Raw genomic sequence first — 27,217 nt, 5'->3', positions numbered from 1 at the left:
TTTCAGAAAGTTGCTCAAAGAAGAACAATCCAAGGCTTGAGTGCCAAAAAAAAAAAAAAGAAATTAACCCTGTAGTACATACATACGTACATCGATGGCTCTTTTCAGAAAAGAAGGGAGAGCTATTGAATATGGGGCAATATGGAATGTGCATTAAGATATATAAGTGAAACCTTCTTGGGTCACCTTCACTCAGAGGGATAAGTCTTCTTAAAATATAATAATTATAATAATAATACTTCTTTATACTTGCCACTTGTTAGCAACTGTTTACATCGTAGAAAAATAGATAGTATTCTGTAACAAGAAATATAGTTATTTTGTTAAAATGGGCTATTTTAAACCAGCTACTATTCTTTCATATAAAGAATTTCTAAACAGCAAAACAAAAATAGGTAATACTGAGTGCAAAACAGCCAGTGGTATACTTTGCATTGGTCTGGAACACTAGTTGCCAGCTATTATAGTTACGTGTTCTGTACAATGTACTACAAAGTCTTCATCTTTAAGAAGCTTTGGGATTTTTGCTTTTCTTCTCCCTAGGTGGCAAGAAAGTATTTAATCCAAGAAAATTCAGACTCTGGAAGTCAGAAATAATTTCACAATCAGTCTTTGCTACCATTGTCTCGCATTCCTTCCCCCACTTATTGCAGCAGCACTTTCTGCTTATGGCCAAAAATCCCTTAAGTTAAACAATGTTTAGACTGTAGAGACTTAGAAGTTTAGCTTATAAATTCACATTCTTTTAAAAATCATTTAACTAATCTCCCACATTTACATCTACACCAAAGAGAAAGCTCAAAAGCCTCACTTCATGCATTTCATCATCTTAGCTGAAGACTGAAATACTGTTCAGATAAAAACTCTTCGCCAACTGTAGGCATTAAGTCTTAATGCTACAAAGCCAGATGGTTCCAATGTAGAAGTCAGATTTTTCTGCAGTCTCCGCAACAGTTTCAGATATGAATAGCTAATTCCTAGTGGCAGTGGTAAAGGCATTATCAGTACACCATGGACACCACAAATGGAGGCAATTTCCAAGCATCAAAGAACAAAAATAAAAAGCACCCAGCAAAAATTCAGTGAAACATTCTTAGTAGAGCAGGAATCTTTATTCTCTTCTCTGTTCATCTCACACCTTCTCAACTTTGGTGGGGTCATATGTGTCTGAAAAAGACAAGAAAACACTATGAATAATAATGTATCGTGGAACTTTTTCAATAACAATACATGCAGCAAGCCATGGAAATAAGAGTTTTTTTTAATATAAAAGTTAGGGAAAAAAAAAGGGACACTAACACTGGACTGACAGCCCTAAAGGTACATAATACATTCCTGACCCAAATTCTGTATTTGCACCAATATGACTCAGTAGCAACTCAGATCAAACACATGGAAATATAACTGGGAAACCTTGTGTAGGCTGGAGAAAGCTCACCGACCGTTAAGTGACTGCTTCTAGTGCTCAGATTCTTTGAGATTTGAAGACACAACATTTACCCCCTTTACACTGAACACTACATAGACGCTGCACACTTCCTAATGGGGTGATTGAGGCTGGTTCAGTGATACAGTTCAGCATCTTTTTATTTGACTGTGCTTTCTCAGCTTGAGATTCATGCAGTGGCATAATGGAAAGCATCGTCATCTCACATCACAGCAAACTGCCTCACTTCAGCCTCCAAAACTGCAGATCATGGTTTGAACATTATTCACCAAAATGCTGGACTCTCTTACTAACACTGCTCTTTATTTTAAGCCTATCTCTTGTTAGATCACAGGATAGAACTCACTTTGCATTTCTGACACTGGCCATGCAGTGAGCAGACACAAGCCTTCTTTTTTATCCTTCATCCTTGTGACTCTGGGAGAGGATTGCAATGGAAGGGCTTTGCCTTCTGAGATCTGCCTGCCTTGCACATGCCTGCCTTACCCCACCACCTTGGGAAGCACAGCCACAAGAGGAGTCTGTTTTCCCACAGGGGTCTGGACAACCCAGCACTGTAGCCTATGCCACCTGCTGTGCCTGTGTAACTTGGGTATCTGCATTAACCTTAAAAGTCCCTCCCGCGGGCTAAGCTCCCATAGCACTTGCATTTAAACAGTTGAGCATGAAAATAGTTGGACCCATAAATATCACACTTGAGAGTAAAATGTTCACCCTGAGGAGTTTCACATTGATATGAGTGAACGTCTTCATTCAAACAAGCATAACGATCCTCAGGGAAATTTTTACTTGTCTAAGTGTCCCTCTGCTGCATCCAGATGCATACAAGAGACTGGCTAACAAAGAACTTTGGCCCTAGTGGGCGCTGGGTGGGATCTGTAATTCCACCCTCCTCTCATTGCTAGGCTAGCCAAGAAAAGAGTCTGTGCCAGCAGCGCCTATGTTTTCAGAACTGCTTATCACTATTCAGCCTCTGCTGGTATTTCCAAACTTCGAGGATAGACACTACATGAATGCAAAAAGTCAAGAGGAACATAGTGTTTGAGGACTGGTGCACTCCAGGACAGTGCTGCACCTAAGCTCAGTGCACTGACAGTGTGAGAAGACACTATTATTTCAGTTGCAATTGCAAATGTTTTCTTCATCTAAGAACACACAACAATTCTCAATTGCTCTGCATGAGGCTGACCTAAGAATAAGAATGGGCTAACATTTCAGAAACTCCCAAGACCTCCCTGACCCAGTTTTTGGAGTCATTCACGTTGTGAGAACTCACCAGCAGTTGGAGGAGCTGACTGTGTGAGGGAGCGGGGTGAGAAATTCAGGCCACAAGACCTGGGGCTGCTGCACAGTCCAGGTTATTCCTTAAAACCTTACCCAGATCTTCAACATCTAAATCAAGAACCCCAAAGATCCAGACTGCCAGGAATACTCCTGGAGACATCAGAATTCTGGAAGGGCAAATACTGGAATTCCATCATTGATGCACCTACATTTCTTCAATATTTGGTTAAGCTAATTTGCAATGCTTTCTACAGGAACAAGGCCAGATCAGTAGCTTCCCGGAAACAGTCTTCAAACAGCAAAGAAGAAAAAAGCATCCAGTGCATTTGGGAACACTTGGAGATGTTCTTCAAATAGCACTATTTGCATAGTAAGATCAGCTCTTACTCGGAGATGACTGTTCATCCGCCAAGCTGCATTATACATGTGAAAGCCTGTTTCTTTTAAGGCCTCTGAGCCTCTAGGGGAGGCCCAGTCTGCCACTGTAAGACTAACATCACCCTAGCTCCCTCCAAATAGAATGGACTTTAGAAATATTTACTCCCTGAAAGGAACAAATACAATGCTTTTCCAAAGTGAGAACTAGGCTTTGGCTTTCACTGGTACCAGTGAGCTAGTCTGGAAGATGATGTAATGAGAGTTAACAAAGAAGACACACATCAGCCCATTCTATAAACACAAATCTTCAGTCCTGCCTCACTAAGGCCAGGAGAAGATCCTGTGGCTGTCAGCGAGGCAGTGTCTCTTTGGACTGGAGGAAGCCAGTGGACAGGACTGCTTTTTCCATGTGCGTTACTGTTATGTGTGCTGGGTATGTGCAGCGGGAAGGGACAGCCACACTGTGGACATGGGGAAAGATGTTAAAAAGGACTACTGCAGAGGGCCCACACTGCAGAATATAAACCTGGTATTGTCAGTAAGAAGGATAAAACTAGACCTAATTCACTGCAGAATAATTCTAAGTGCAAGGCTCCAATGAAACATACACAATCTGTTTTCATACATCCCTGAAGTCATGTCACCACAACAGTTATTTTCCACACTCCAGCAGAAGCCCCAAGGGAGGAAAGCATATGAGATCCATGTGGGGCATACTAGATCTGATGGATACATAGAAGCTGAATTACTCTGTTTGGAAAATCTGCTCTGGAGAAATACAGTTCAGAGCAGGAGGAGATGCAGAGCTACAGGGTGCAGAAAAAGATGCAAATGAGAAGACTGTAATACTGGAAGAGTCAATGCTCAGAACTCACTTAAACATTCATCTTCAGAAATAAACACATACATTCACTGTAAAGCATGCTCGATTTAGTTTCAGTCCCTCTGCACTGGAAAACTGTAAATAGATTAACATTGATGGAGTTTAATGAATAACCTGTGCAAATTTCAAGATAGAGTGGTGGCTGCTGCAAGGAGGACAGAAAAAGGGAGAAGATTAATATTAATTTAACAACTTCACACTACACACTGGCTCACTCCAGTTAATTTAATGCACTATGCAGGTGGCCTGGGAGATTCATCCCTTTACGCAGATCTATGGCAACAACTGATTTTCACTTGCTCAATACAATGCCATATGAAAACTGTTTTGGAGAGAGAAAACCTCAAGTTACTTCAGTGATAGATACGGACTACCCAAGTTTATAAGGTATTCACTGAAAAAGTCAACTTTCCATTTGACCTGGGGATAACAGTTGTTCTCAACATGTGATTTGGAAAATATTCATGAGAGAAAGAATTTTCCAGGCCTTTAATGTAGCCATTTCCCAGAGGCTTCACAGAAGAACATCAGATTTTTATTTTTAGTTCTTTCTGAACTCTGATGCAGTATGTGTCTACTTAAGTATTAGAGATGGAAAATTAGGCATTCAAGGAGACGCTATGACTAAATCACCACGTGTTCCCAAACACTGGCAAAAGAGTGACTATCTCTGAACTGAGTAATTTGAAGCTGGTAGTTCCCTGAAACAATCAGACAGTCAGCAGACCTTGGAGACTGCTCCAGTCCCTGTGAATGAGTTTCAGTATCACAAGTCAGTTTTACAGTAAGTTTTCCTAAAATAGGATCCCTCATGTTACCTATTCCACAAGGAGAGTAAAGGGGGTGGCAACCAGATGGGGGTAGTACCACCTACAGCCTGTTACTATTTGAGTGGCATTACGTGGGCAGAAGGAAAGTGACTGTGCCTGTTACATAAGAAAACAGTACCCACTTGGATCTCCAAAAGTAGGGTCTTACCTAAGGAAAAATCTCTGTCGATTTTCTTCTTGTCCACTCCACCTAAATATCCATTTTCACTGAGAGAGATAACACGCTTGGAAACAGCCCCTGAGGTTGCCAGTTTGCTTCCTCTCTCCTCATGTACCTTCGACAGCTTCTCCTCATCTACCTCCTCTCCTGAGTCTGCACTTTTAATGCTCAGACGTCTCATCCGGGACACAGAGTCAACCTCTTTCATTCGTACTAAGCGATCCATGGCAGTCCGGCTTGGTGGAGACGTAAGCTTGCCTTGGAGTGTCTCTATCACTTTTGAGGTGCTCCTCACTCTCTTTTCTGAGTGATGACACACAGTTGGTTTGGACACGAGGTTTTGGTTCCCACCTTGGCTGGGACTCACAGGTTGTTCAAACGCTTGCTCCTTCACCAGTGTTTTAGTGCTGCCTTCCTGGTGAGTGGTTTGGCATTCATCAGGGTATAAGGATCGGTCCCTCACACCAACAAAGAGAGCACTCTCTGTCCAGCCACACTTACGTCCGCCTTCATAAGAACTCTCTTTTTTTCCATCTTTGCCACTTACAGTGTTCTCTGCTGATGACCCAAAGTCGTGGGCATCACTCACAAGCCTAGTGTCTGGTTGAGGCCCAACATGGTCATCTGGAAGGAGAGACTCCACTGCTATTTCTATGCCTAAAATTCTTGCAGCTCTTGCCTGCAAGGACTCATTCACAGGAATTTCCACTGAGTTTGCATTTGAAGAGTGATCACAATTGCTAGCACCAGGTCCTGGGGCTGTATCAAATCCCACTGCCCTCAAATCCGGCTCAGAGCATCCTTGGTTCCTCTTAGTTAAGGACAAGCGTACTACTGAGCCTTGCTCAAATGTCGTATCATTTTGGGGAGCTGCACCTTTGCTCAGTTTAACAAAGTTGAGATAATTTTGGTCTTCGCTCATCTCCTGTAATACAGGATCATTGAAAGGGTTACCATGATAGGAACTACTTGGACTACTGGACAAGAATCTCTTGATAGGTCCCGTGCGAACTGTCTGGCTGTCCGTTCTATTCTTGGCTTCCCCTGTCCTCATTTCTGTTATCAGACTTCCATCTGCTGGCCTGACCCCTTCACTGCTCCCTCCTGGCTGCAAAGAGCACTGAGAGCCAATGCAGCCCATCTCAGCGCCATGCTCTGTCCCTACGCTCCAGCTTTCAGACTTACTTTTAACCCTTCCTGACTTAAATACAGGCACCTCTGGCACAACTGTTTCCAACTTCCCACCGCGTTTTGGTTCTTGGTTCCCATTTCTAGGTGACCTTCTCTGTGGAAAGGCACGTGGCTGTGGAGAAGCTGCTGCACTTTCCAAGTCTTCCTCACTGCTCGTGCTCTCTTCCTGCCCTTGCAGCTCCTTGTTAAAACTTTCTAGCTCGCTTATTGCATCCCAGGGTCGGCGACTGACGGGCTTCAGGAGGAACTGCCCGAAAAGCTCTTTACTGTTGCAAGGAGCTCTTACCTCTCCCTTAACTACATCGGTCTTGGGAGGAAGGCCAGCTTCCCGCTCCTTTGGCGAGGAGGCCTGAGGAACAGAGGCGGCAGTTCTTGAAAATGCGCTGTTGCTGGACTGGCTGAGGTACATCTGTCCCTTCATGCCATAAGCACCCTGTCTGTAGCCTCTGTCATCAGAAGGTGACCCCGCCTGTTTTGACGGTGTCATGGATACCGTAGGTCCTTGTTGCTTAGGAGACAGCGACTTGTTGCTGTTGGGTTGCCCAGGCTTTGTACCATGGAAAATCTGTGGGTTTTTAGGCTCTTCAGAAAAACTGGTCTGTGTCTGCTGGTCTTTGTACTGATCACCTGGCCAGGAGCCAGAGTATTTGAGCTCTCTGTGTTTTGCAGGCTGAATAAATCTGAGGTCATTCATTTGTTTGAACTCTTCTGGTCTCCACAGCTCTTGTTTTTGTAACTCATTTTTATTGGTCATGCTTCCTGTAAGAGCCTGTAACTCCAAGTCAGTTGAAGACATACTTAAGAGACTTTGTTCTTGCAAAGCCCCATTGTTATCAAACCCGTTCTTATCAGGGCTCTGGGTTATGTTGTTGTTCCTATCTGTATCTGGCAGATTTGATTCTGATTTAACTGGGATAGAGACCAAACAAAATATAGTTTCATTCATTTTTTTCTTTGAACTCTTCTTGCTCTGCATCCCAGTTCCAGGTTCAAACTTTTTCACTTTTGTAACGGTCTCACAGGTGCTGTCCACATGTGAGTTTCTCACAAAAAGTTTGCCTTTTGTGTACTCTGTGCTGGCTTCGTCACAGGGGCTGTGATTAGTTGTGCTACAACCGACTCTTTGGTCCAGCAAGGCACAGTTTTCCTGATCTCGGATGGATGGTGCCAACCATCTGCTGCTGTGGGTGGAGCTGTCAGAAGTTCTTTCTCCCTTTACAGAACCCGACAGGTGCGATGCATCCAAAAAGGCACTGTTGTACTGTACTTCAAGATCTCTCTCTTGCAAAGTACTGGAACTGGGACTATGTGCATTTTCAATGTACTTAATGCTGTCCTGCAGACCTTCGGGTGGTGCAATTTTCATGTGCCGTATCCGAGGATCATCAAAGGGAATATACTGAACAGAACGCAGGTAGTCAGTGGGGCGCCTCGAATGGCTTTGCTTCCCAGGAGGAAGATGGTTGTCTTTGCAAGGTGTGGCCCCCATTTCAACACTGTTTGCAGCTGGTCGTTGGCAGGCGACAGCCCGCTCTGCAGCGTCCTGCTGATCACAGCTGGCATACGTGGCATTGTTAGGCACTTCACTGAGGGGATGTGGGCTCACGGTATGGTGAGGTGGGGATTTGTAAGATGGAGGAGGTACATAGACCGGGGGCTCCAAACCAGGGTCTTGAACACAAGCATCTTGCCTCAGCTCATTTGCTTTGGCTAAATAGGAAATGGGTTCATCTTTCTGGTAGTGGTCCTGAAAACCACCGGTTTCGGCAGGTGCCCTGCTCTGCCGCTGCAGTTCATAGGATGGAGGCTTCAGAGGTCTCCCATACTTGGGCTTCACCAGGGGGAGGAAATGGCCTCCTGTTTCATGGTGCTTGGCTGATTCCACAATCAGTCTGTGTGAGGGATAGGAGGGGACTTTACTTACGCTGAGGGAGTTGTTGCTGTTGGTCAGGGAGGGCATTTCCACACACCTCATGCTCATGCTCTCCGGCAGAAGGACTCTTGGCAAGGACTGTGACTTCGCTTTGTTGTGGGAGCCCAGGACGTCATCTCCCAGAGTCAGCGAATACAGCTCTTGGAGCAGTTTCTCCCTGTCACCATCTGACATTTGCCTTCCTACCTTCTTTGGCTGGTTCCAGCTTTCTGTTCTCATGTTCTGCCATTTGCAGTCACCAGGCCCCTCACAGCTCTCGGGCAAACCGCTTCTCCTGACGTACTCAGAGCTCAGCCCTGCTTTCAGCTGGGCATCCTTGGGGTGCCTGGGTGCCCCATGGGCTGCAGCCAGACCTTGCATTTCTGTACCTCCTTTCTGGGAGTAGCCCAGCAGCACGCTGAAGTCCTGCCCTCGCCTTCTCCAGTAGGCCAGATCTTTATCGGTCTTGGGCTGGGAAGAACATGCTAGTTGAGGTCTGTCATAAACCCTGAAAAAGAAACACAGTGTCACAGACAATTTCCACAGATGCACTTTCTCTCCCTTATGGGTAATTCCATTAAGGGGTCAAATGTTGAGTTATGCCAATGGGGCTTCCGTAATCTATTTGCAACCAGAAGGCTTTATGATTTTAATGAGAGGATTTAAGTCAGTCGTTAGCATGAGCAAAGAAACAGTGAAGGGACCAATGCTCTTCTGGCACATTGTTAGCAATTGCAAAGCTGTTAGAAAGAGAAACAAATGCACACAGTTATGAGCTCTGCAAACATGTACAGCTCCCTCAATGGGCACCAGAAAGCCAGAAATAATTATGTTGAACTTATTTCTGCGCTCCGTTACATCAAAATCTATAAACTTCAAGGGGACTACTGGTATAGGCAAGTTCAGCAGTAATCTAAAGCTAAAATGCAGAGGGTAGGGAGAACAGGTGGAGGGTTACTTCCTAAAATATATCCTGTAAGAAGCATGAAGAGCTGAAATTAAACATGTCATTTCCTGTGCTGATTCTTGTTCGTTTTCTGAGGGGACAAATCTTTAAAGGGCTTTGGATGAAATGATACATGACACAACAACGGCAATATACCAGCACAGCTCTAAAAATGATGGAACCAACATTTAAATCTAAAACACCCCAAAAGAAGTATAACTTTTTTTTTAGAAATAAAAGAGGGATTTACTCCAACTACCCATTACTGAAATACGAAAGGCATCACATTTTACCACAGATTAGAAACACTGACTTAAATGAACAGAACAGCTTCCTCGTGTTTTGAACAGACTAAACTATTTTGTATATTACTGCTGAACAGAATTGGTACCTTTTCTTATAAATAATTAATCTTCTACTTCAACCGTGTTCTGCTATTCTTGTACCTATGGTGTCCAACAGAATAACTGCTATTACACTATGTAGCTGCCACCAGCATACAGCTAGAATGAAAAATCAATTTTGACATAAATAGGACAAGTATGCAGATAGAACCTAAGAATTTCACCCTCTTCCCTCAACCCCAAGGTACATAAACAGTGTTGCTGGGCACTTTTTCTTTTTTTCCACTAGAAACAACCTTTTTGAAGAGCAGTTTGTGAAAACTTAACATATTCAAGTGCAAATTATTCATTTTTCTAGATCCACAGTAGTTTTCTTTTACATATATTAACTTTATCCTGTAGGAGCTGAAAATTAAGTTGAGATAAGGAGCGACTTGATCACATTAATTCAGTTAGATTAAGACTTAACATCTGAACAAAATGTTCTGACTCCAATCCACAAAATACAGTTCAATTGCAGAACCCCAGGAAGTAATAAATGTCTGAATTAATGAGATATAACAGGATACCTCCTATATTAGAAAGTTGTTTGCAATAACAGCAAACTTTTCAATGCCTTTCAGCAAGTGGAAACAACTGAACTAAAGCTGTCTTCTTCTGAGATTATCACATCTGTACTTTCATCTGATCCCAGTGCTGCTTGGCACTGTTTACATCACTGCTTATAACATGAGGAGGGAAGCAGACTCTAGCAGTAGTGAGGCAGGAACAGATTACACTTTCTGTTCTGCCAGATTTGCTAGCAAGGAGAAATACCTGACGTGATTTAATCAATCATGCAGGGGTCTATGGAAAACCCTAGAAAGTACAGTGTCACAGGTGCCAGGATCAGAGGACACCTCACAATTAACTGGTTTTACATCCTGTTCAGTGCAGGCCAGCAGACTTCCCTGAAATGGTTCCTCCCTCAGTGCTACCAGGTCTCCTAGGAAAGCATCTCAAAATCTTGATCTGAACACTTCTAGGGATGGTGAATCATGACTGTGGCAAAGGGTCATTCACCATTAAAAAGACAAAAATGCACCAAAAAAATGTAATATAAACTGAACACAAATTTTATCAACTCAAGTATAGAAACGCTGGGGGAAGGCAGTATGGTCGACGATAATATTGAGATTTGAAACAGCTGCAGCTAACGGTACAGAAATGAAATGGGCTGGCTGTTGAAAAGCTTTAATAGGAAACTGGGAATGGGGAAGGAAGCATTACTCAACTCTTTCCTAGGAAACCAATAAAAGAGCAGTTTTGGTTAGTTTGCTTTTTTAAAGACAAACAAAGCTCAAGCTCAGATTTTCATTAAAGTAAAATGGCCCTAAGTGTGGACAGTGACAGCTGCAGAAAGGGTGTTCCTCCATTTATTCAAACTCTTTAAATGTATCACAACTGTTAAAAATACGAAATTTATTTTTTAATATTAAATGATTCTTGACTCTGATAATAAACTTCGAACAGGATACAAACAATCTATCTCGTGGTCATGCAAGTGTAGAAAAGATGCTTAAAAAGAGGTACTTAGAGCATTTAAACCTGATCTTTTCCGTGATCTTTTCACTAGGCAAAGAGTACGTTCACTCCAGCTCCTGGGTCAGGTGCTAGAGGTGGTTATGTGCTGCCATCCAGGGATACAGAAGGGTCCCATGGGACCAAGCAGGAAACTTCAAACATTGTGAACTCTTTTTTGAAAGCGCTGCTTCAAGCAGATACCACACGTGCTGCCAGAAGGTGCTCGGAATTAATTCTATATAAAATTAGGTTAATGAGAAAACATTTCAAAACCAAACTATTGCTAGCCCTTCTCAATACAGCAGGCCACCAGCCCGCCCTGCACGGGCTGCACAACCACATGTCGCTGAGCTGCTGCCCTCACGGCCATGGGTCACGGCTGCCCCAAGGCAGTGCTGGACAAGCTCACCTCGCATGGCTCACCAGAAGCAAAGGAGCACGGCAGAGGCTGACATCAAAAAACTGCAGGGCTATACAGAAACAGCACAGGAGTTTCTGTCCCACTGTGTAAGCAACAGGCACCCAGCTGCTAAGGGTCCATGAGGTGGGCACTGGGGCAGATTTCTTGTGCCCAGCAGGAAGGCACTGCAAGGAACTTATTTCCAGGATTTGGCAGCAAGGGAGAAAAATTTCAGAGAGCTTTTACAGACACAGGCAACTTCTGTTCTATTTTGAGATCCTATCCTCACATACACTCATCCACTCTGAAACACCAGTACAGTCTTCTAATTTTTGCAGCAGGTGACCTCATTAATGATACTATCTACTTAGCTCTAAATTTGCAGCTACTAACATAGTTCCTCCCACACAAACAACAAAGCAACGTGCATCTCCTCCTCACTCAGTAAAGGAGCAGCTCCTCTCTTCTCTACCACAGGGGCAGCTTCTCTCCTTTCTTTGCCTCATCTCCTGTTCCTGTGCAGCTCTCCTAATGCTCAGCAAAGCAAGCACGACCAGGACAGCCCTACCAGCACCTTCTCCCTTATGTGGAGAACAGGATGGAACAAATTCTCACTGGTAGAACGCTGAAACAATCCCTAAGTGGTTCATGGAGACTGGAGCTGGGGGTTTCTCACCCTGCAGCCCAGCAGTTAAAGCACAGGTGCTGCAGCACCAATACTGCAGCAAGCTTTACTGCATCTGGCCCAGCAACTGCTCCTGGGCAGAGCCAGCACTGCGCTGTGCTTCCAAGGATGACAAAGAAGGGATGGCTGCTACAGAGGTTCTCCCTCATTCCTAGCTGCGAGTGACACATAAGAGCTCCCAACACGTTCACTGGGAGTTTCAGTTTGCTTAACAGTAAGAGAAGATTTCTATTTTTTGTTGAAGTGCAACAAAGTCATCTACAGGGCTGTGACCTCTATCTCATGTGAAAAAACAGCTTTTGAAAACCAGGATACCATATTTGTTATGCTATAGGCTGACAGATTCCTCCCCTCACATTCTGAGAGGTTAGAAAGGGATGCTCAGTATGCCAGGAGTTTTGCATTTAGCCATCCCTCACCACTGCAGATGCCTCTGTCACATCTCAGACACAGGGCAGACAAGTATGCCTCTGCCATGGGTTTCTTCATAAGTTCATAAGTTCATAAGGTTGGAAAGGACCTATAAGATCATCTAGTCCAACCATCCTCCTATCACTATCTCTACCCAACTACTAAATTAAGTCCTTTAGCACCTCATCTAAACGCTTCTTGAACAGCGCTAGGGATGGTGCCTCAACCACCTCCCTAGGCAGGCCATTCCAGTGCCTGACCACTCTTTCAGAAAAGAAATGCTTCCTCAGGTCTAATCTAAATCTTCCCCGGCGCAACTTGTGGCCATTCCCTCTCGTCCTGTCATTACTTATCAGGGAGAAGAGACCTACCCCCTCCTCACCACAACCCCCCTTCAGGAAGTGGTAGAGTGCAATAAGGTCTCCTCTGAGCCTCCTCTTCTCCAGACTGAACAATCCCAGCTCCCTCAGCCGCTCCTCATAAGACTTGTGCTCCAGACCCCTCACCAGTTTTGTTGCCCTTCTCTGAACACGCTCCAGGGCCTCAATGTCCTTCTTGTAGTGAGGGGCCCAAAACTGAACACAGTACTCGAGGTGCGGCCGTACCAGAGCTGAGTACAGGGGGATGATCACCTCCCTGCTCCTGCTGGCTACACTATTTCTAATACAGGCCAGGATGCTGTTGGCCTTCTTGGCCACCTGGGCACACTGCCGGCTCATGTTGAGCCGAGCATCAACCAACACCCCCAGGTCCTTTTCCTCTTTACATTCTTCAAGCCATTCTGCCCCAAGCCTATAGCATTGCATGGGGTTATTGTGGCCAAAGTGCAGGACCCGGCACTTGGTCTTATTGAACCTCATCCCATTGAGCTCAGCCCAGCTGTTCAGCCTATCCAACTTCACTATTCACTATTCAACTATTCACTTCACTGCTGTCCAGGTCACCTTACTCCAGGCACGCCACAAAGGATCCTCCTTACCACAATTAAGGCCATGTCCTCTCCTGCCTCCTCCAGAAGGGCTGCTTCCACTTGGGACCTTCCCTTTAGTGGGACATGCTACCTTAACACCACGTCACAGCGCTCCCATACATCCCTGCCCGCTATTCCAGCTGGAAGTCAGGAGCCACTCCTGCTCCAGGCAATTGGCCTCGCAAAGGAAAGGGAGATGAAGGAGACACGAGATGAAAGGGAAGAGCAGACAGGCCCAGCAGCCAGGGGACACATCCCTTTGCCACTAGTCACTGAAGGTCTTTGAAGGAGGACAAAGTCCCAAGGCCGGAGCGTTGTGTCCTGCTTTCAGTTTCAAGCCTGTTCTGCAGGAGGAAGGGGCTTTTCCTCATGTCACAGCAGGTCTGGATTCCAGTCCTACTCTCACCCCTTCCCTTTGTTTGTGGGGGAGCTCTCAAACAGCTGCAGAACAATGCTGGGCTGCTGTATACACACAGCTCTTCCTGCCCAGCCTTCCCCAGCCCCGGTGCGCACGTACTCTGCAGTGAGCGAGCCATGCTGGTCTAGCTCACGTCCTATGGAGTGACGACAAGAGCTGCCACTGGTTTTGAGATGCTTTAAAAAGAAACACACAGACACCTCCTCATGTTTACTCCAGAGGAACGACCTCAGGAAAACAAGTCCTCTGAGCATGGAGGAACACCCACCGAGAGCTGCACACAGCTGAATCTCCCACCACAACCAGGGAGTGCATGTTGCAGAAGAAGCTGGGTTTGGGTTTTTAAAACCTCTCCTTTACAATAAGAAGAGCTTTTGCCCTTTTATGTTTTACTGCACTTGGACTGAGCTTTCCTAAGCCCCTCAGCAAGGCCTTTCTGAGACAGACTGTATTAGTCAATGGTATTTTCCCTCACACCAATATTCTCAAAGCAGCAGCCAAATGATGTCATGTGGAGATATCACAGAATTATAATGCTGGAAAAGAGCACCAGTCCAATCATCAACCCATCACCATTACGCCCACTAATTCGTATCTGTAAGTACCACATCTACTCTCTAATTGAACACCTTCAGGGACTGTGACTCCATCACCCCCCTGGGCAGCTTGTTCCAATATCTCAACACTCTTTCTGAGAATGATTTTCTCCTAATATCCAACATGAACCTCCCCTGGCACAACTTAAGGCTATAACTTCTCATCTCAACTTGCAGTGCATGGCAATAGTCACCCTGGTATGAGAGCAGGAAAGGATCACAGGAGGATGGTGTCAGAGGTTAGGAACATGCTCAGTTATCTGCCAGAACCAAAAGAAAGAGAAAGCAAAGCCATAGCACGATGCTGAAACTTACCCCCCTTCTGAAGTATGAAAAGTGGACAAACCCTGAAGGTCATGGTGGTAACCAGGACCCGCTTGTCTCCCTTGGCTCCCATGGCTGCTTTCGGTGCTGCTCGAGTTGGTTTTTGTCAGAGGCCTCTTGCAGTAAGCAGCTCTCGGGTCTGCCTCAAAGCCATTCAATGTTCTCTGAGCAGATCTGTTCCCTGCAGCTTCATGCCGGTACCCATCGTATCTGTTCTCATACGAAGCAGGGGGATTTTTAGACAATTTGTATCCATGAGAAATCAGGAGGTCCTCCACACTGAACATATTGCGTTGGTTTCACTCACAGCTGCGCCATCCAAAAGCTCTTTCCAGAAAGACCCATCACTGGAAAGAAATCAAACAGAAGACAGCCTTAAACAAGGGGAGACATCCCTGATCCACAGATAGGCTGCTAAAGAAGAGGGTTTCATTGGTCACTGCAGCTTTCACAGTTCACTATGGGATCTCCAAAAAAACCTGTGCCAGGGCTGAGCCCACCATCCAAGCCTTTGCCTAAAACCCAGATTCACTCCTGTCCTGGAGAGATGTACTCTGCAATACGTTCCAAGTCACTGTGGGAGGAGGGAATGGCCTACAAGACAACGTGCCACTCCCTACAGCTCTGCATATTCCAATTAAGAAAAAATGTTCACATGAATAAGGACAGTATTTGCATGAGAACCAAAATTCATGATGCAACCACATGAGAAACACAGGTAATGCCATGCAACACCCCAGCTAAGCAGTCTTTTTTACGGATGATTTTGTTCTTGGCCTACACTGACCTGCTGGAATCCAGTAATCCTCACCCAGAACAACACAAAGCCTAAGATATCAAGTATGCTCTATTTTTACAGCACGCCTTCTCTGTGAAAAATGACTGCAAACAACCTGAGGTGCCTGTGTCTATTGTGTCTCAATGATTCCAGCACACAGGACAGCCAGGATTTTTCTCTCTAGTGACAGCCCTCAATTCTTCACCAACTACAGCAAAGATTCAGCAAAATGAATTAGTTGGCCGGAAACAATCTCTATTGTCTGCACCTCTCTCACGTCTTGTTATGGCAATTACTGGATACCCATTCTTCCACAGTTCTAAAATGACTGGAAAGTAATGATCTATTCTGTAGGATGAGCACAGTGAGGAACCAATTCTGGGGCATTCCTCCTTGCTTGAACTGCACTGCAAAAAAAAATAAAATAAATAAAGGTGCATAAATAAGAAGTGAAACACACCAAAATAGATTTGTTATGTAAAACACAGAACACTTGAGATGATTTTCCCTGCATAAGCACTTCATCCAGCATGCAGGGTGAGTACTGAGTATCCTGCATAGCAGCAGCTCTACCTGAGGGACAAGAGCTCTGAGGCAGCTGCTCAGAAGGAGAATATCCCTGCAAAGATCGTGAACAAAGAGAATCAGAGAACCATTACAGCTGGAAAAGGCAGCTAAGATCATCTAGCCCAACCATGAAAAGCAAGTACATGTTTTACACAGGGCTCTATTGCTCTTCTTGGGCAAGAGGAAGGCGAGAACTCTCATCACTGTTATTTACAATAATTTACTATAGAGTGAGCATTTCCAAGTGCTAAATCTCTCAGGCTACCCATGCACAACAGTCACAGGGCAGCGCTCCATGCATTACAGCATTACACACCAGCACCTCATCCCATTTTTGCTCCTGTCCTGTCTGCAATGCTCCACAGCCCACAGTTTTTTATTCAGAAATACACGAACATTTGTAATGCTGAGCCAAGATGCCACTAACTTGGAAAGCTGCAAAAGTGGCTTTGCAGCTTGCTAGCCTGCTTAGCATTTAAACCGGTTTGTCTCTGGAGCTTAATGAATCTCTTCCCTCTTCACACACACAACACTACACACCCTTTAAAATACAAAAATAAAGCTGCGGTGAAGACATATTAGGAGTATCTCTTGCTTGTACAGGGCTCCAAGCTCCTGGTGAGCAGGCAGGCAGAGAGCAGGGAGGAGTGGACCATTCCCTCCTGGAAGGCTCTGCAGGTTATTTTTGAACACTAACCTAAAAGGCTGATTTTCCATCCACCCCCCCCCCCACCCTGGACCGTGCAAGGAGCCAGGTAGGAGCTGAACAAGGGGAACAGCTGGCTGCTAGAGCCGTTCAGCCTCCAACAGGAGAAAGATCCGAAGTGACGAACAGGGAGAGCAGAAAGAACAGGGAGAGCAGAAAGCCCATCGGAGCGCTCACAGGTGCAAGGAAGAGCAGTGCTTTTCCTGCTATTATTGCCAGGCTGGAGCAGAGTACAGCTTAACCCCCTCACTGCCGAGGCAGAGTCATTGGGGAGGCAGAGGGGAGCAACGAGAACCCACAGATAAGGGCTTGGCTTCGACCCCATTCCCAGTGAGGAGCAGTGAGACACCCACAGTGTTGGCAACCAGTGCTCATGGGGACACAAGCTGGCTTCCCACAACCAGCCGTGGTGCTGGGATGCTCTTCCCAGCCTCCCTTAGATAAATAAACACACAAAAAAAATGAATATCAAAGGAGTTGCACTGGCAGGAGTAGCAAAACCATGGCTGCGGCATGGCCTTGTAAATAATCTGTGAGACTGGGCCAAAGAGCAAAGGCTGCACAGGGCTTCTAATTTGAGGTAAGATCAACAACGCTGGAAAACAGTTTGCTTTTCCAGAGCTCATTTGTTTTGTTTGCCAATGACATCAGTGCTCTCTGATAGGGTTTGCTTCCTGAGGATGCCTGCTATCTTGCCAGGGTTTCCGACTCGTCCCCATCAGCCAGTACAGCTCCACATTAAACCGCAAACAGTGCCAAGCTTTTCTATGGAAACTTCTCAGCAACTCTCAGATGCACAGAGGCTGACTGTGGTACCAGCACACAGGCACGAGGGGACCCCAGCAAGCAAGTCACAGTGGGAGCGCTGTGTGGGAAGGCCACCAAGCTGCAGGGAAGCCTGTCCCAGCATGGGGATGGCATCACTGCCCCAGGGACCAGCCCTAGGCACTCCCAAAAGCCTTTAGGAAACCTCGTGCTGGAGCCTCTGATGCACTGCTTCCAGAGCTCGCTGTCTGCAGGGAAAATGTGCTGATTTCTGCTATGTTTCACCTTCATCTGCACATCAGCACAGCTTTATTTTTTGGGAGTACCACCAGTGCTGGCAGTGACAACGAATGCCAACTCCTGCAGCAGCAGAGGCAGCTCTGTCAGTGCTCTGGAAGGGCTCGTGTGCTACTGACCCCTATACAGCTGTGCCTCTTCACTCAGCGGATGGCAGAGTTCCCTGGCAGAGCACCATGCATCTCAGTAGGAAGCAGCATGGACACAGAGCTGGCCACAGGCTGGCTGCCCTATGTTACATCTCCCATCCCTCTGCCATTTAAAGTAATTTGGATTGCAAGCGATTCTTCCCATCCACTTTTGCTTAACTATAGCATTTTGCAAGCGATTCTGTGCAACTTTACAGAAATAGAAACAATGAGGGAGTGTTATTCACACTGCAAAATGAAGCACGCAGCCATCATGAGTTGCCCAAATGAGGGCCCTCCACATGGACACACGAGGTGCTACAGCTAGTGATTACACACCTTCAGGCTACGGAGCCTGCAGGACTCCTGCCTGGTCTGATGCACAGGAGAGGTGATGTTATCTTCACGGGCTTATCTACAGCAATTATCCCCAGATGCTACTCTGAAGATGGAGTTACTAAGAGGATCTGAATTACAAACTGTTATCTAGATGGGTCACAATTAAACTAGCTTATCTTCCCTCATTTCTGCTGTGTGGTGACATAATTCTAGTTTTATGTCAGACGAGTGCCTCACAGAAGTATTTACGTAGATGGATCTCAGTGAAAACCACCGCCTACATTCTAGGCACCTAATCTCATGTGTCTGCACCCAGATTTTTTGAAAGCACAGCCTTCAAACTGAGCAAGATACTGCCAGAGAGCCCAGCACCCTGCACACTGAGCCACATGTGGGAAGCCAGGTGGCAGGAGCCCACAGAGACATAGAATCATAGAATTAATAAGGTTGGAAAAGACCTCCGAGATCATCTAGTCCAATCATCCAACCGTTGACCCAACATGACCAAGTCCACTAAACCACATCCCTCAGTACCACATCTACATGTTTCACGAACACCTCCAGGGATGGTGACTCCACCACCTCGCTAGGCAGCAGTTCCAATGTCTTACCACTCTTTCTGAGAAGAATTTTTTCCAAATATCCTACCTGAAGCTCTCCTGGCACAGAGGCTGACCCCCAACTCGCTGCAACCTCCTTTCAAGCAGTCACAGAGAGTGATAAGGTCCCGAAACCACCTATTCTCCAGACTAAACAATTCCAGGAATGGGGTGACCCAAGAGGTTGGCTGCAGTAACTTCTTTCACTCTCCTGTATGTCCCTCTGCTCACCTAAACCAGCTGCAACCTTTTGTCCAGGCTGCCCCCACCTTCCTCTTCTGCCATTAACTTCTCACCTCTCTGCACTCTGGTGCCTTCATTTCCTAGTTCCTTGGGAGATGAAGGAGCAGCAGTTCACCTGAGGAAAGCAGGGGCTACACAGGCACTCTATGCTTACACATTCATAGGAGCAATGAGAGCACTCTGCACCCAAGGCTGTGAGATTCAGATGGATGCAAAGACAAAGTCTTGGGAAAAGGGTGACTGGAATCAGAGATGCACCTGCTGAGATCACACTCAGACATCTGAGTCTCGTAACCAAAGATCCTGTTCCTGAATGCGATGGCACTGCAGCTTTCAAACAGCTGGAAGGTTTCTTTTCTTTCTCCTTTTTAATGTGAGCGGAACAACATTCCTTCTGCCCTCCCTCCTCCCCCTAGTTTTTCTTGGAAATGGTTGAATTAGTTTGGCTGACGATATTAGAATAAATTTAGCTGTAGAGACACAACCTGAAAGTCTCAGATTGAGTGATAAAAGCCTGACAGACTACAGCAAAAGAGAACAGGTTCCTGGAACAGAAGTTATAATACTAGATGGGACTGCTAGCTCGGTCTAAATATAACCCTGAGCAACATCCCAGGAGAACAGGCAAGTCTTTGGCCATTGCAATGCCTCCTGTTTTCTTACTGGTTTTGCATGTGCGCATACAAGACAGCTCATCAAAAACACACACTCAAAAAACTCACACTTACCTTGATAATTTCATCCATTTGGGGACACTGAAGTCAGAAGGGGTGTATGGGGCAGAGCAGAGCACCACTGCTGTGCCCCTGCCCTGTGCTCAGACCCACAGTCACTGCCCAAACAGCCACCTCCACAGCTGCTTACTGATGAACACATTCACGTGGTACAGATGGAATTCACGTATCTGAAGAGTTTACAACAGTAGCGTTCACAACCATCAAATATTAGGTAGCTAACGAAAAGCTAGGCCAGGATAAAAGAGGTTACAGAAAATTAATGTAAGTTGGATGCATTCCGTTCAGCAGGGCACAATTAAGCATACACCAGGAGTGAGGAGGGAGCAGGGAAGTCACCAGAACAGCCTCTGAGCCTTTAGCAAACACCTCCAAGAAATTCTCAGAGGATGGGCGAAGGGCAAACACATTATCTAAGCTCAAACAAAAGGGGGAAGGAGACACAATGGAGGAATCACAGACCAAACAGCCCGCCTTTGATATCAACTCAGACACATCAGCAGCCCCGCTTATAAATCCTTCTTGCAGGTGTCGATTATCGTGGAGCATGTGGGAGAGGGACTGAGCGTGCGACCCAGGAAGGGCAGTGCCACTTTCAGCTCCTGCACTGCAGCTGCGTCCACTCCCACACGATAAAGCCATGAGAAAACAGAAAACCCACACTCGTCAAGAACAAATTAAGTCTAATCAATTTAATTTTTTTATTTGATGGAGTTGGTAGTGTAGTGACTACAGGGAAGAAAACAGTAGAAGTCACACACTGGAACGAGGAAAGCTTTTGATGGATGCATGTGACAGTCCTATATGCAAACAAGTTGAATATTATTTAGGTATAATTTACTGTAGGTGGGTATACAAATGTTCCAGATCTGTACGCAAGAAATAGAAAGTAAAATCCATGTCAACCTGAAAAGACAGATACAGGTTCTGCCTGGAGTCTCGTTCTATTCAGTATTTCCATTAATGACTTGTAAATTAGAATAAAGATTACACTTACAAATCTGTAGGGACTGCTGTGAGCATTTTCAGGGATTACAATTAGAATAAAATCTTAATGAATTAGAGAAGCAAAGTGAAATGAATGACTGAGATTCCATACAGGCAGGTGCAATGAGGCACACTGATGAAGGAAGACAGGAAAGTCCAATTATGGAACAGTACAAGTGAGACCCAGGAGAAGAGCCATGGAGGCATCAGGAGCAGCACAGGACTTGGCACTCAGAGATGAGTATAACTGGAGAGAGACCAAGAGGAGCAACTCCTGTCAGGCTGCTCTACGCCCTGTGCTGCAGCCCTGCACCTAGTGCTGAACCTGACTCCAGACAGATGCTGCTCCCTGCCAGCTGCTTGCAGGAATGATAAAAGGTCGGTGGAGTGTGATCCCATAAGAAAAGGCTACAAGAAGTGGGCTTGTTTAACTGAAGGAAGAGGGAGGAGGTGAGAGAACGAGACACGATAACGAGTTTCAAATATATCAGGCTGCATGAAGGCGGTGATAATCTTGTTCTGCTCCCTCCAGATGTGGAAATCTGAACTGATTGGCTTAGCAGGCAGCAGGGGAGATTTAGGTTAGACATTAGGAGCAGCCATCTAACCACAATGACTGGTAAACTCTGCTTACCCTGGGAAGCTACAAATCTCCACCGACATAGCTTTTCAAGAACAAGCCAAATGGACATCTATCAGGAACAGCACAAATAAAGCAGATCCTAACATAGAAAGAAGAGATTTTGGACAGAAACTAAACAGTTTACATTACTCCACCTCCCCCCAGTCCCAAAGGTACTGCTTTGTTAAAATGCCCCACATCTGTAATTTCTGAACAATTGACTGGAATTCAAATATCACTTATTTCCCTCTAGATTTCCCAGCTGTAGTTTGTTGGCCTCCATTCTCTCCTATGGGCCTGGCTCCCTGGCTTTGTACACCTGTAGGACCAATACCATGGTACCTCACAAAGTGCTGCATGCAGCTGAGGAGCAACAGCTCTTTGGGAAGCCACGTCCTCTGCTCAATGCCCAGCTGCAAAAGAAGTGAGGTCAGAAACAACTCCCCAGCACGTCATACACAAAGTGATGTATAGCAGTTTGGCTTTCTCATTGGAAATAATACCTTTCAAAGAAAATCAAAAGCCTTCTTACAAGATTTCGGGTCTTATTAATAATCACCTCACATGAACTGCAGTGCCTTCCCCCTCAATACGACTGTGAAAAGTTAAACAAGCCCTCCATCGCAGTGTGGACGAAGCTCCAGGACAGTTCCCACTAAAGCCAACACCATACTGAGTGCTTCCAGTCCACTGGTGCTAAATGCATCGTCATCCCTGCTGGCTACACATGAGGATGTGCCAAAGTATTGCTGGCAGATAATTCAACGTTATGTTGGCTCCACATCTCTTCCCCGGGCAGCATGTTTCATTCATCTCATAGAAATTAAAAAGAAATCTGCAAATTTTGTGTTTCACCCTCATTACTCGTGGGCAGCAGGGTTTGCATTTTTTCCTCTAAATGCAGAGATTCAGACAGGGAAAATTACAGCTCACATTCTCTCAGCATTCCTTCAGAAAGAAGTCCTGACTGAAATCACTGCGGAACTGTGCCAGATGAACCCATGAATGAACAAATGAGTGACCCAACGTGTCTCCAATAAAATTAGGAAGCAAGGAGGAGGAGAGGAGTGAGCATTAAAGGAAGAGTTTATCTAACATGAGCAGGTACTTACTCCTATCTTTTATCTCGCTGGCACAGATGCATCAGCAAACACATGGGGGCAAGAGGGAGAGCAGCAAGAGCCTCCTTGGCTGTGGGAGGGCAGAGAGGGAGTGCTGCCTGCTGGGCTCAGTGCCCCACTGCTGTGCGATGGGCAGAGTTCAGGGTTCGCCTTCCCAGATTTGCCAAGAAAAAATGGCACTGAGCTGAAGTAAAGTGGGTGTTCGAATATTCCATTCATACAAGGATGCATAGGCAGGAGTTTGGATCTGAAATAGTGTTGATTTTTAAATCTGCTGTAGCCCAACCAAGCACTGAGTGAGCATTCATTGGCTGAGGGTCGTAAGCATCCGAGAGAAATAAATGCATAAACAGAGAGAGGAAACCACTGCTTGTCCAAGCAGCTCCTCGCAGCACCAACAGCTTGCTTCCACCCATGTCAGTACAGTCCTGTGCTGCTCTGCCAGAGGTCCAGGCTTTTTTCAGCAAAGGAGCAATTGTTAAGGAGCGCTCACAGTTATTCTGTCCCACAGATATAACGAGTTCTTAGACCAATTGGCAGCATATGGTGCATTTCCTCAAATGACAGCTTTTGTTTGTCACAAGAGGAGAACGAAATAGTACATTTATTAAACAAAACATAATTAGCCAAGTCTTTCCCTCCCCGAAAAGAACTACAGAAGATGGTGTTTTTCAGAAGTCAGACGAATGTTTCCCTGCTGTTATGACACTTCTGAACAGAGTGATCCATCAGGGCTCTGGTGGAACAAAGCAAATGAAGTCCCATTTGCTGTTCACATCTAAGAATCATGATGCTAAGGGCTACTCATCTCACCTCAAATACTGACAGGCAAAGTGCTAATGAGCTACTTGCACGCTAGGACAGCAGGAGTTCGGTGTTTGTTTGTTTTTTGTTGTTGTTGTTGTTGTTTTTAAAGGAAAGCTGTCATTTGTACAAACCACAAAAAAAAAGGGGGGGTGGGTCTTAAGAATAATAAATAAATCTTTCAAAGAATAAATTGTTAGTAAGAGGTCCATCACACAGCCAGATTTCTTTGCAGTGACAGTGACATGACTTGTATAGCCTAGGATCTGTGATCAAAAGGATTGCACACATCACATCCCACTCATCACAGCAGGATGGGGCGGCCCATCACTCAGGGATCATGGAGGAGATCCCCAAACAAACACTTTCTTCCACTCCAGACGTGGCTGGGAGCACAGTGCTTCAAGCCAGGAATGGCCTTCTCCTCTTTCAAAGAGATAAGGGCTATGCCTGTGGGGTAAATAAATGCATCTGTTTGTTTATCCATTTTCAGACATTACCACCCTCTCCCGTGTTGTTATCCCTTTTATATTACCCTTGTATGTGTAATCGAGTGCCCTCTCCTCTGGATTGACCCTCTGCCTTTTCCTGTATTATATACGTCTTTGATCTTCCCCTCCTGCATCTGTGTGTCCTGCCTTGGAGTCTCAGCAGGATTTCCCCTCGACCCCTTGCACTACTAGAAAATAAATGCCAAAGCAATGTTTGCAAGCATTAGTGTAGAAAAAAGACAGACAGTGAAGAAGCCCACGCTCACCTCCCCTGCAGTGTCAGGGTATGCCCAAATGGGGGAAAAGCATGGCATGGATGAGCCCTGAGGACCAACAGACAGCACGAAGAGGAATTATCCTAAAAGTTAAGAAATGGCTGTTAAATGTTCCCCCTTCACCCTGCGCTCGGGTACTTTCAAAAAGCAGAACTCCATCTCTTACCTTGCTAGACTAGCTCAAATTCCAAACACCCGTCTCTTGCCCCACCACCTGGGAGGGCCCAAGTCCTGACCAACTGCAACGCACGTGGCCAACCAAGAGGCTGCTGCCAGTGTTTGTTCTCTGCAGCACCACAGTGCCAAAGAAACGGCTGGTTATCTCTGTGTAGATGTGAAAAGATGTCGTCAGTTCACATGGAGACCTTAACAATGGCATCAAGACTGCTGGAAGGCTGACCACCTCCTTCCTCTGCAGCTGGAACCGGTGAGTAAGCTTCCCCGGCCAGCCCTAGTCCCCTGGCTCTTGGAACAAAGCACAATAGCAAGGTTGCAGAAAGTGAGATAACCCTTTCCACTCAGGAGCTGGAAAACAACATCTGTTAAAAAATAAATAAACGGGTGTAATGGCTTCTGCAAGGGACCCAAAGGATTTCATGGACGCAGCTCTCAGTTGGGTCAACACATTGTGAAAGGCAAATTACAGGAGAACAATTGTTTCACAGCAAGCTCTTCCACCCCTGAACTCCCTGAAGGTTAATTAGGATGGCCTCCAGCCAAATTAATTAGAAGAAATTTGGGCAGGACTTTGCTGCACTCCTAACTAGTTCCAAGGTGTCCGAGAAGTTCAGAGACACATCATCTTCCAAACAAAGTCTGCTTGGCAAAGCCCAAGTCCACGTGTGCCGTGTCATTTCTCTGGCAATCAGGAGAAACACTTAAAAGAAACCTTTCCCTAACCAGACGGCTAAGGCAGGAGAATTTTCTGCATCCTTCTCACTGAACAATATGCCCTTGTTTATTTCTGTGTGATTTTTAGGTCATAGGAGGCCAGCGAATGATGCATCCAAAGAACAATATACCACTGTAATACGTCGCTTGACACACGCGGCTGGGCAGGCTCCGACAGATCAGTGTTTGCCAAGAGTTGGGGAATACGGGTCACAGGAGCGAGGAGGGATCCTGAACAGCATCACAGAATGGGAGGATGTAGAAGCAGGGCCTACCCTTCAAAACAACAGAGTTTGTGGCATTTGGAAACACACTGTGCCCAGTGGTGTGCCCTTGGAGAGGGAGCATCCTGCTCCAGAGAATGGATCTGCTCAATTCTGCACCCCAGGCACTGCCTGCCCCGGCCCCTCCTGACTCCTGCTGCCACCCGTGCACAGCTGGCAGGACAGCAGGATTTCCTCCAAGCCTTATCTTGGTGTGTGGTACAACTCTAAGAACATAACAGGGCAGGGCATGTCCAGCCTCTGTGATTAGGCACTGGAAGCACAAACTGAGGCTCTCGCGGTGGCTGCATCTCCAAACAGCACAGCCTTTCTCTGTCATCCATCTGATCGCCCGCAGCTGGAAGGTTGCTATTTTCCACGTGTCTGTTACCCACAGACAGCAGCAGCTTTGCTGGGCAGAATCAGAACTTTTAAAGCAACGAAACGGAGAGGCTGCAGATCCCACAGAGCAGTGCAGCGGGATGCTGCTCGGCAGGACACCGTTCCCACTGTCACCGGCCGAGATGTGACGTCCCGGCTTTGCGGATCAGACCAACCGCTCGGAACGGTTACATCACATCTCCACTCACAGACACGGGCTGCAGGAACTCGGCATGTAGGGGCCGTGCCACACACACAAAAAAAGCTATTTTTCTCATTTCTTGACAATAAAAACAACAACAACAAAAACCCAAAACTTTAATGGATGCAAGAGCCCGCTGGCACAGATCCAGGGGCACAGTGAGGTCGCAATTTGTAATTCTGGGCCAATTATGAAATGACATAACGGTACAGACCTCCTCCCGACATAATCGCTTTTTCTTCACCCCCCTTGCAACAGCCAATGGTTTGAAACGGCAACGGGAAGGGAAACAAACCCCACGAGCTCTGAGTGCCGAGCAGACATCGCACCGAGCACAGACCCCAGGAACGGGCGACGCCTCCACCCCCACTCCGCATCCCCACTCCGCATCCCGCCGCCGGTGCCGAGCGACAAAGCGGGGGACCCCGCTGAGCCACGGGCACCCTCCGACACTCGGGGCGCCCGGCGAATCCCGGGCTCCCGCCGAGGACGGGGGCTCGAGGCGCACCGCAGTCCCGCGGCGGCACACGGGGTCGGCGTGGGCAGGTGCAGCGCGGCGGTCCAGCAGAGCACGAAGGGAGAGGGACTCCCGGCGCCGGCGGGACGCTTCCCCGACGCGCTTCCCTACCCCGAGCCCCCACCCCCCGCACCCTCCCCCCGAACCCCCGCGGCCGCTCAACGCCACTCACCGCTCGGCCGGCCGCCGCGGGACCCTCGGGGCGGCGGGGCCGCCGCGCTCAGCGGCCGCGGCAGCCGGGAGGCGCCCAGCCTGTGGCGCCCGCGACCCGCGCGGGGCGGAGCGGAGCGGAGCGGGGCGGGCCGGGGCGGGGCGGCCGCGGGCGGCTCCCGGGGCTCTCCCGGCCGCTGGCGCGGGGCCGCCGGGACCGTGCTGTGCCGTGCCGTGCCGTTTCTCCAGGTCGGGAGGAGCGCTGCCGTGCCCGGAGTTACAGCTGCACGCTGATCCCGAGATCCGCCGGTCCGCGTTTAATCCGGCTCCGTAAACACTGCATCGCAGGGTTTGATAGCCAGCTTGGGCACGAGGCGCTGCCTGCTGAACGGAGCAGGGCCCGGCAGGCCTGGCCAGCTGCAGTCCGCCGCCAAGGGGACTCGCTCCCGGGCTGTGAGCCGATAGGGACACGTCCCCTGACATTGTGTCCTTCCAGGAAGGTGACACCGAAGGGCCTGACCCAGGAGCCCTGCCAGGACCCATCGCAGGCACCCCTTGCCTACTCTCTGGGACATGGGCTCACGGCCCAGCTGATAAGAGGAGTACAAACTTTCC

The 27,217-nt window shown here is 47.0% G+C and overlaps 1 protein-coding gene across 1 annotated transcript; it reads right to left on the bottom strand.

Annotated features, from left to right (window-relative positions):
• Positions 1 to 1,079: 1,079 nt before the first annotated feature.
• JCAD (junctional cadherin 5 associated) lies at positions 1,080 to 26,711 on the bottom strand. The gene is made up of 4 exons (XM_065731435.1): positions 26,625 to 26,711; positions 14,734 to 15,089; positions 4,971 to 8,593; positions 1,080 to 1,167 (listed from the first exon to the last, which is right to left on the bottom strand). Exons 2-4 carry the CDS (start codon positions 15,027 to 15,029, stop codon positions 1,133 to 1,135), a joined length of 3,954 nt encoding a protein of 1,317 aa, XP_065587507.1. The 5' UTR covers positions 15,030 to 15,089; positions 26,625 to 26,711; the 3' UTR covers positions 1,080 to 1,132.
• Between the last annotated feature and the right edge of the window lie 506 nt (positions 26,712 to 27,217).

This window comes from Cyrtonyx montezumae, unplaced genomic scaffold (genome assembly GCF_038088225.1).
Source record: "Cyrtonyx montezumae isolate F1298 unplaced genomic scaffold, pur_monq_1.0 scaffold_14, whole genome shotgun sequence".
In the NCBI taxonomy this organism is placed as follows: Eukaryota; Metazoa; Chordata; class Aves; order Galliformes; family Odontophoridae; genus Cyrtonyx; species Cyrtonyx montezumae.
Note: the sequence above shows the minus strand (reverse complement) of the source record. Positions and strands in the feature narration are given on the sequence as shown.

Coding starts and splice junctions, on each gene's coding strand:
- JCAD (XM_065731435.1), bottom strand. CDS start 15,029: ATGTTCAGTGTGGAGGACCTCCTGATTTCTCATGGATACAAATTGTCT. Junction 8,594..14,733: donor TTTCATACTTCAGAAGGGGG/GTAAGTTTCAGC, acceptor TTTCTTTTTCAG/GGTTTATGACAGACCTCAAC. Junction 1,168..4,970: donor CGACAGAGATTTTTCCTTAG/GTAAGACCCTAC, acceptor TGTCTTTTTCAG/ACACATATGACCCCACCAAA.